Genomic DNA, 10,548 nt, shown 5'->3' on the forward strand with positions numbered 1-10,548 from the left:
CTTATTCTGGCCACAGAAAACTTGAAATGCAGCTCTCCTGGAGTAAAGCACAAACTTGCTGATTATCAAATAAAACGCAGAAATCCTCATTTATTTGAAGTCCATGAACCCTTCTGCCGTTAAGAAGTGGATTTCTTTTGTTAAGAGCAATGTTTCTATTTGTATTCCCTACAGCAGAACTGAAAGGTGCTTGTGGGTTTTTTTCAGATGCTCACTGAATTCAGCAGCTACCACTTATCATTAGCATGTGCTGGAAAGCAAGGCTGCCTTTCTGCTGGCATCTTCCCTGACAGGAAAGACACGCCTTTGAAACTTGCTCGGAATATTTTTATTAGCTTTAGGGAATGAAATAGGAAGAACAGAAAACACTGGGTTCTCTTCTACCACAAAGTGCAGACACTAGCTACTTCTTCCTCACCTCACTCACAGCAGTGAGGATGATGGGCTACAGGAGAGTCAGTGTATAAAATATGCAGCAATTATTCTGAGAGGAAATTAAACAGTGTCAGAAAAATGCAACCAGAAGCAGCAGATACCTTGAAAACAGGCATTTAAGGGTTCTTTGCACAAGCTTTCTGCATAGTTGGAATTTTATTGTAGAAGCTATTTTAAGTACAGGAACACTGCTGGTAGGGTGTTCAGTTCCAAGAGGGACACGATTTGGCGGTTCATTAGTTTGCAAACAGCTATTATCGCAGTTTCTCAACCTGTTGCCCATAGCGCACATACAGCTTTCTAACACCTGAAAATGAACAACTAAGTAATTTTCCTTAGTGTAATTTAATTGCCAAAGGAACCAGTAGGCAGACAAGAAAGCTTCAGGAAAAGTGCAATGGCAAGTAATCAATAGATGGACCCTTGGTGCCTTCTTACTGTTATCAACTCCAAGTGTACACTTTGGACCATTTGCAGAGGTTAATTTTCCCTTTTATCTTTGAAACAGTCCCTGAGATTTTCAAATCCAGTTTTAAAAAAAACTGCATTTAAAAAAAAAAAAGAAAAAAAGAGACCCAGGCAAAGATGCTAGACTTCACAGACAAGTGAAGACATTATTTTCTGCAAACTCAACTGCAGGAATAGTAACATGTTAATTCCCCACATCTGTTAAGGGAATACAGCTCAAAGCCTTATTTTACATTAGCCTAAAAATCTTCACTAAGCCACAGGAGATACTGGTTTGATTTTAAAAAACACTCTGCAACTGCTACTTACAATCCAATTACTGTTGATACTACTTCCCAATTGGCAATCAGTGTTTCTTAAAGCTTTTAGCTCTGTTATTTGAGGTTTATGCTGTGTAGTCATCCCCAAGAAGTTGTCAGTTAGTTTGATATCTCTTCCCTTGTTCTAGCATTAGCTTGTGTGATGCTTGAAAAGGGAACGATCTGCATCAGAGAGGTTTTGTTCTTCCATTTACTGGTCTTTATGCTAACACTTGCATCGACATCACGTTCAGCAGTTTGAACTCTCAGGAATTTCCTCATGCATACAACAAAGATTTAAACCCGCTGGCTCTACAATAACAGTAACTTTTAACTCTCTTGGCAACACAACAATTATATTGTGGCTAAATACATATGGATGCCAGAAGGTTTAAGTGTAGTTTAATACAGCATCAAGCAGCATGATTACTGCTGCCCACAGAAGCAGGGTAGTACATGCAGATTTTCAGTGCAGCCTATTTTAAAATAATTGTGTTAAAAATTTCAGCTTGATGTGATATCCTCCTAAGATGCTGTCACCAGTGAATAAATGAGAAAAAAACAATTTAAATTCTATTATTCTTTACCTGAGTAACACAGTGGCTCACCATAGGCTTAGAAAATTAATAGTTCCTTCAAGTGTGTCTTGTGCTATAAAAAGTTGCTTGAGACATCTCAAATGATGAAAAAGTTTAACTAGTTACCTATATCAATTGGTACACAAGTTTCAGAAAGCCTGAGACATGAAAATCATGACATGGTTCTTCACCAATCAGTGCAGGCAGTCCTCCCTTTTTTTCCTCCCAGCTCCAAGGAGTGGGGAGGAAGGCAAGCACCAAGATCTGGGGACGGGAGAACAGTCCTTACTCTTGGGAGTTTTGGAAAATGTTGTAAGAACAAGTTTAATTAATTTGCAAGACAGTTCTTGGCTCGTATATGAACTCGAATTCAGAGCAAGCACTAAGCAGAGGAGTTAACTGCAGTGTTGGTAAAAAGCACTGGCAGACAAAGGGATGATACAATTTTCAAACTGTCACATTAGATACTTACACACCTCAGTTGCATGAGTAAATCCTCTGACTTCAGTGAGATTACTCAGAAGCACAACTTGAAACCCAAACTGACTATAAAAAACTTCTCTTTAGAAGGAAGCTGAACACCTGCTTGTAGAATTTCCATCTAATGCATGTTTCAAATGCTCCCCCTCAGATATCTAATTACATAATTTATATAAAGTGAAGAGCGCATAAAGATACCCTTAACGGGAAAAGAAAGAAAAACAACCTGACTGCAAAAGTAGTTATCCATCCTGCTCACCAGAAGCATTTTCCCTGGCGAGTGCTGCCAGCCCTGACATTAGGAAAACGCTACATCTTAATGCATTACTGCTAATTCTGAAGAGGAGCTTGATATGAACTTCTAAAATCCCATTTTAACTGTAAATTCAGTATTCGAAATTATTTAACAGTTTCAATATAAAATAATGTGTACTAAGTGCCAGAGAAGAATGAATATTCCATATTATAAAGCTGCAATGAAATCTCAACCCCCAACTTGGAACTACTGTAGTACACAACCTGGGGTAACTACCCACCCATGCCTTACCCATGTACCCATCTGATTTGTGTCGCTGTGATATCAGCACAGTGCAGCAGCGATGCAGTCCAGTGTTAAATGCAGGATCAAACAGCAACAAATGAATTAAAAGAGTTACACCAACTCCTTTACAACAACTTGATGGATTAACACAACGCAAGCAAAACAGAATGGAGAAGTATATCCATCCAAACTTCTGGAAAAGGAGCGAAATTACTTACCTTAAAGTCTAAGAAGTCTGCTGAAGAAAGAGCATATTCTTAGTACGTTCATTGCAGAAGAATCCCTTCATTGCCAAGACAGGCAACTATTTTGTTTCACGGGCTCGTGAAGAAAGGATGTATTTGTGCTTTACTTTTTATCATCCCATGCTATTTCCAGAGTCATACTGTTACTATGAAGTAGCTTCATTAACAAATGAGGAAGTGATGTATCCTCTCCCCATTAGAAACATGTGGGGGAAAAGAATGTTTGCCATATGGTAAAAAGGAAAAAAAAAAAAAACCTGGTGAGGAAGTAAGTGCTTAAGCTTCCTGGGTATCACAGCAAAAAAGGCAAAGCTTAAATTGGCTTTAAGTACATTATATTTATAATTCTGAACATGTGCTCATGCATTTTACAGCTATTCAACAATGACATTTTAAAATTTTACTGTAATTGCAGAATTTCTCCTAGAAGCCAGAAAGGTGAATAATTTTTAAGTTTTTTTTGGTGTGGATTCTTGACCGAATGTCTTTAGCTGTGTGATATAATTGTTGAGTCATATCCTGAAGTGCGCTGGTGCTGCAGTTTAACAGATGGCATTGTAGATGGTCTGCATGGATTAAGAGTATTTCCTCAAGTCTCTTTCTGGAAGGTTTATCTTCACTGATGTCTGACACCTGCTTCCAGGAGTTAAGAATTATTACCAGAGGAGGCTGGCTTTAAACCCTGGGCCAACGCCAAAGCCAAAGTGGCAAAATGCACCTTCACAACGTGCAAGGGCAGCTGATACTGGCTACTGTGTAGGAAGTCCCACCTCTAACAGACTCTCTTCTGTCAGGAATCCTTTACCTTTCCTTTCTCCTTTCCAAACCCAGACCGTTCTTGTATTTAACTGTGAACACATCAGAGCTTTAGTGTCTTAAATAAAATCATATTTGTTTCTCCAAGATCACCAAACGTGGCAAAAAATAAATTGTATTCAATCACGTGGGGAATAGCAACAAAAAAAGGTAACTTGGTTAAGCAGACTATAACTTTTTTTTTTTTTTGGGAGCTTTACAGCACCTGACGAGGTTTAAAAAAAAAAAGAAAGAAAGAAAGAAAACTTTATACTTCCCTTTTCACAATTGATGTCAATTAACTGATGTATAAATTCTGAAGACTCTCTGCAACTTGTCATCTCAGTTTTGCTGGTACCTATTACAGATAATGATACTGATAGCTGCCATTTAAGGCACAGTTTTTTTGATTCTGGGATAAAGATTTAGTCATTCTTGATATCCAGAAGGCACTATGTTCTCAGTTCTCTGAGCAGCCTTTCTGGATATAACACTAAAACAACAGGGTCAGCTGGGGGAAGACAGAGGTCATGGATTGTGGTCATGAGAGCAGAAGAGACTCGGCACATTTAAATATGTTAATTCCCTCCCTGCAGTTTTAAGTTGTTCCTGAAGGTGGTATTAACCCGAGAGGTTTTGTGCTGAAACAGATACAGAGTACATACAGGACTATTCTACCTCAGCAAAAAGACAAGTTATTAAGAACAGTTTAATGCGATTGTCTTGGCTTTTCAACCTAACCATGCTTCAGGACTACAAAAATACCTTCCGAGTTTGTAAAAAACTTAACACATATGTTTTGAAAATAAAACTAATGGTTTTATTAAACAAAGTTTTCACGCTCTATCTTGGCTTAAAAGCCAAGATCAACAAACAAATAATGGCACGTTTAACAAAAATTTATCTAACTACTGCAGGCTTAATGTGACAATTCAAAGCATGCCTGCAGCTAGAACTAATTTTTTATTCCAGATTATGATCTTCACTTCTGCATTTAAGCATGGGAAGCATTTTCCATGTAAAGACAAGCTCTAAAAAACCAACTCCTTGTTTTCCTCTTCAGTATAAAAATATAGCACGCACACACACAAAACAGTTCTCCTGGCAATGATTCCTGCCACAAGTAAAAATAAAAAATAATTGGAAAATATTCTACGGATTCAAAAAAAAACCCCAAAAAACGCTGTGCACGTACTAATGTCAACTGTATAACCAAAACTGTCATTCGTTCTATGCTATTCTAACAGGTGGACCCACAGAGAACATTTCCAGTTATATTATCTTGATGTTTTATGTACTCCTTAGACTTAAATTGCCACTGAACAGACTTGTTAATAATCCAAAAATATCTAATATTGATTCAAATATATTTTTTTAAACACAAAAGCAAATGATTACAGAATTAAGTTTGCGACTCAAGAGCTGGTTCAACAAATTAAACTTTCCAAAAACAATACATTTGTTTCCTGAGATGGCTAAAAGTCACATTTCAACTTCATGTTACACTGCAATTAACAAAAATCACTATGCACAAAACCACAGGTTAACTACAGCATACAAGCACATTTACAGAGGTCACCTAATTTCAACAGTACTATTTGTGTTAATGTGTACACCTTAACAAGAGTCCTAAAATATTCTTTACACATTACAAAACAAGGATTTACAAAACTGTTTGTTTTTTTTTTTTTTTTTTTCCAAGTTACTTCATTCTAAAAATGCTGAAACATAAAAAAATACCACTTCCTAAAGTACTTTACAATAAAAGGCTAACAATCTGGCATGGAAGAGGTAAGTATATGGAAACCTGTTTTAACAGTCACAAATCAGTCGCTGGTGATTAAAGAACACTTTGTTCTTCAAAGCTGGTAGGCACTTCCACATAGCCAGAAATTTAAGGTTTCCTACCACTCCTTTTCCGTCCCATACATAAAAATACCCAATGCAATAAAAAAAGAGTAGGATAAAAGGGCGGGCGTGTGATCAAATAAAAGCATTATCTAAGGTCTTGATTCCTGTTCATCTGGTGTAAGTGTTAAGATTTTGTCCCAAAGTTTTCCTGACAAGATGGAGTTATTTGGCCTTTAAAAAGTGTTAGCTGAAATACCTCCCTTTTTTAGCAGTACATGTTGTTTGCTCACTGCTGTATTGCTGGTTTATGTCTGTAACAGAAACTGGCTCTAGGCCAGCCCATGGGTCCTCAAGCATTGAAGGTCTGTAATAGTTTTCCACATCATTAGACACTCTTTTCTCTCTGCCATGCGCTGTACCAAATGGAGTAGATGTCCTGGGTGATCCCTTTGGAAGAAAACCATCAGGTAAAGAAACATTCAATAGACTAATTCAAACTTAAAAAAAAAAAAAAAAGTTTCTTCCTACTGTAGTAGAGCTTTGAAGCTGATTATTAATGATCATTACTACGCCTCACTTGCATCTTCCTCAGAAAATATTAACTTTATTATTCTTTTAATTACAGCTGATGATTTACCAAAATAAGGAAAGAGCCCCACACTGGACTCCTCTGAAACACCTTGTCCACATCACTCTGGCACACAGGTACAGAAAAGCTCCTCGTGCTGTTTTTCATAAGCTGCCTAAGTCAACATCATGTCCAACAAAAGCTGAATAACAAAACAGGGAGTTACAGGCTGAGGAAGAGCTGAGAATATTAACAAGAGCAGAAGCTGGATATGAAGTACTTACAGATTGAATACAGTGTTGTATAATGCAAATAGCTACAAATGACCCAAAGAACTCATCAGAAAAAAACCAAAAACATTTCGACCAAAACAGTGTTCCGGGAGATTTGAGAGCAGATGATTTTATTTTGCATACAATCTGAATGGTCATCAGTGATTAAGCAGATACTGACTTTTGCATGGAACTTTTGATTTATTTTTTTTTAAGATCAAGGATCACTACAATTGGTTGTGTAAAGCTGCTACAAGTCTGCAACTTAAAGGGAGGCTATGACATAAAGGAATGCCTGTAACCATTTTCTCCTGTTAGCATCATCCGTTGTTCTTCTCTTCAGATTCACTCCCCTAAAAAGTGAGGTTTTGTCTAAAGCTGTATTGATTTAAATTAATTTTGGTTTTGCCAAAGTTAAATGACCCATATTACAGGTACACAGTGGTCTCCAAACGTGCCCATTCCATTCTGTATTGGAACCACAGGACTCCTCCAGGCTGTATCAGACTTTGTAAAGCAGAGTAAAAGCACCTGATTAAGGGCTGTTTCCCCTTCTTAAACCCCCCCAATCCCTGACTTTTTGAATCAGCAGTGATGGTATTTGAATTTGACTAATAAGGCCTTAGAGAATCTACATAAATAGATCACATGAAACAATTTCTGGGTAAAACTGAGAAATGGTGCCATACAGTGAAGCCTCCCGTGTTTAGCCTGAAGAATAGATTTCACTCAGACAGCGTGAACCTATTTCTGCTCATGTGCTGTGGCAGGAACATGTTAATTTGGTTCCAGCAAGAACTTTTCTAGAACTCCTACAGCTTGATGGCAATGGATACATGACCAAATGTCGGAACATCCATGTCTTGTTTACAGGGCACTTGTTTTTAATGATCTTTGTAGTTAGGTTACGTAGCTTAGACGATTATTTCAAAAGAGAAGAATCAGTTTATTGCATCAAACCCCACAGGGGTCAGAAAGAATCACCCCATACTACATCTAAAAAACTTTGTAAGGGACGTGGATTTTTCTAAAGTCAACATGCACTAGCCAAAGTGACATTTACGTTAAGCCCTCATATTTAGCAGTGAAGCAGTAGTACACAGGACATTCTGTCTGAAAAAAGCATAACACTTGACCATCTCTAAAACACCACACTAAAGGAAGGCCCAGTAGCTTTGACACTGTATAACAGTTTGAGTGTGGAGTTTATTTAATGCTGTGTCTAACCTGCAGAACACAAAGCTCAGCTGACATAACGATCTGCAGTATTCGGTGAAGGAACAAAATAATCCAATGGTAAGGCTCATTTGTATGGGTTTATTTAATAATATTAAACTTCACTATAATATGATGCAGGCCATCAGTAAAACTGACCTTTCAGCATGTTTGAAATATAGGAAATGTATTATTATGTAATACAAGGTTTTAGTAAGTGTTAAATTTAAGCATGTGGATTATTTCAGTCTAGAATGCTAGCCGACATATGCTTTTTTTCCCCTTCTGTATTTTTTTAGGCCTGTGGAAAAGGAAAATTGCCCTACCTGTAGAAATTAAACCATTCTGTGCAAGAGACACTGTTTGATGCCAAAGATACCTTAAATAAAACTTTCTATTTTGCTGTCACTGATGCCAACAGCCTTCTCTCACTTAACTTTCCTTAAAGAAACAGTCAATCTGTTCTCAATATTTTTTCTCCACATAAAAAGTCCCTCTCTAGAGTAGAAAACATCTTTTGGTGCTACTCAGCAACACATTGCTTAGCTGAGTAACACTGCCTTGAAAATGGGGACTGTCACTCCCTTTATCAGCTTCACCTGATGTCATTATAGCTGCTGGCACACACATAAAACATGAAAATCACAACTATACCATTTCAAAAGGTTCAGATTTGGTTTTTTTTTTTTTCACTTCCTGTAATAAGTTTTGATCCACACTACTAACCAGGTACCGCTACCAGCTAGTTCACTAATTCCTGCTGAGTGCAGAGAAGGAAATGTTACCATTAAGTGAATTCTAAGAGGGGATACTCAAAAATTACAACAAAGGGAGAATCATAGAATGGTTTGGGTTGGAAGGGACCTTAAAGATCATCTAGTTTGATTCCTCCTCCAGAGGGCAGGTACACCTTCCGCTAGTCTGGGTTGCTCAAAGCCCCATCCAGCCTGGCCTTAAACACTTCCAGGGATGGGGCATCCACAACTTCTCTGGGCAACCTGTGCCAGTGTCTCACCACCCTCACAGTAAAGAACTTCTTCCTAATATCCAATGTAAACCCATTCTCCTTCAGTTTAAAGCCATTCCTCCTTGTCCTGTCACTACAGGCCCTTGTTTAAGTCACTCATTTCAGAAAACACAAGCTATGTTCTTCTTTGTGTTTTCCGCTCATTTCAAAAAATGTAAGCCTGCAAGCACAAAATGAGCACAGAATGCCAATGACATGACATCAACAGGACACTGAAGTAAACATAAACTGTCTTTTGGATTTTCCGATGAGATTTTAAAGGACCACTTAAGACTTAAGGATTCCTGCATACTCTTCTGCTCAATTACTTTAAGGCAAGCTTTGAAAAAGCCACTTAATTGAGCAGCCAAAGAGTGATCTCTTGAAGGGAAATTAGACACTATGATGACATAAACTGTCCCTCCAGAATCCGCAGCAAAAATGCCACATCCTTGGCCTTTTCCACAGGTACAGAGGTTAAGCCTTGTGATGGCTTTCACACCAGCAGAGTCTTTGCCGTTGAAGAATGTATATAAAGTTCATAATGACCCCCTCCCATCAACTATGAGACTCCTGTAAGATAGTTAACTGCATCACAAAAAAAGTAACAAAATACTATTTCTGAATGGAAATATGACAATGCAGTGCAGGCACGCTAAGATTTTACTAATCTCTATTAAGATCTGACTTCACTATCACACTCTAATCCTCAAAGTGTCAGTAAGAGCACCTGAAAAATTTATCATTGCTTGTACTGCACCTGCCATTTGTCAGACTTTTAAGGCTTCTCTAATAGTGCATAAAGCCAGTTACATACATAAAGTTGGCATCATCCTTATGTGCACTGCCAGTCACATGCCTCAACTAACCCACCTGGAAAAAAAGCAAAACCCACAGAACCTGCTGGGAATGACTCTCAGGAAAGAGACGCTTTCAGTGGGCAATGGAAAGACTTCAAAATGACAGTCTATTATCCCAACGGGTGCTCTCATTTCTGCTTTAAGGAGCCTCAGCTTAATTCTCCTTAATAAGCACTGCTGTTCTCCAGCCGTGTCCCAGAAAGCTCTGGGTGTGGACAGGATATGGACAGGGAAGCTCCCGTGATGTAACCACACGGGCAAAATAAAAGCACACAGTGCATCGAAGAAAACTGATCAAAGGGAGGCACGTACAGGAAAAAGAGGCATTTGCTGCAGTTTTGGGTGGTTCTTAGTTCTCTCTCTCTACCCTCACATGCCAGAATGTGAAACAGAAAAGCTGCACTTTCGTCAGCCCTTGTGTCTTCCAAACAGGCCAGGCCCGGGGCCCTCTTCCCTCTCCTCATCCCACACCTGCCTGCGCTGTGCTTTCTCCGTCCTCTCTGCTGCGGGGGGAGGGAACGCTGATGTTGCCCAGCGCGGTGCGAGTCCCGCTCTTCACTGAAAATCGTGCTGGGGCGGGTGGATGCTGCGCTCAGCGGGCTTTGCAGAGGCACCAGCTCCCTTCCTTCCTCCCTCCCTCCCTCCCCGTGTCCCTCTCCGCCCTGCCCCATACCTGGAAGTGCCTCTGGAAGCCCCCGGGCGAGCGCTTGTGCTGCGGCGGCAAGTGGGGGGGCGCCCCGGCCGGGGACGCGCCGCCGTAGGGGGCCGGGTACCGGGGGCTGCCGCCCTGCGACCTGCGCGGGGTCTGCGCCCCCGGCGAGGGGCTCCCGAAGCGCCCCTGGAAGCCGGGCCCGCGGGGGGAGAGGCCGCCGCCGTACGGGCCGGGCCGGGGCCCGTAGGGCGGCGTGTGGTGGGGGCTGCCGTAGCCCCGCGGG

The 10,548-nt window shown here is 40.0% G+C and overlaps 1 protein-coding gene across 1 annotated transcript in view; it reads right to left on the bottom strand.

The window, feature by feature from the left end:
- Positions 1-4,840: 4,840 nt before the first annotated feature.
- The window catches only part of MPLKIP (M-phase specific PLK1 interacting protein), a 6,112-nt gene continuing 404 nt past the window's right edge, over positions 4,841-10,548 (bottom strand). The window contains exons 2-3 of the mRNA XM_027904990.1: positions 10,287-10,407; positions 4,841-6,139 (exon numbers count right to left, since the gene is read on the bottom strand). Of these exons, the coding sequence (XP_027760791.1) occupies positions 5,936-6,139; positions 10,287-10,407 (325 nt within the window). The 3' untranslated portion in view covers positions 4,841-5,935. The remainder of the gene's footprint in view (positions 6,140-10,286; positions 10,408-10,548) is intronic.

The sequence above is a fragment of the Empidonax traillii genome, unplaced genomic scaffold (assembly GCF_003031625.1).
Source record: "Empidonax traillii isolate 1590-97213 ecotype Southwest subspecies unplaced genomic scaffold, ASM303162v1 scaffold1108:size182476, whole genome shotgun sequence".
In the NCBI taxonomy this organism is placed as follows: domain Eukaryota; kingdom Metazoa; phylum Chordata; class Aves; order Passeriformes; family Tyrannidae; genus Empidonax; species Empidonax traillii.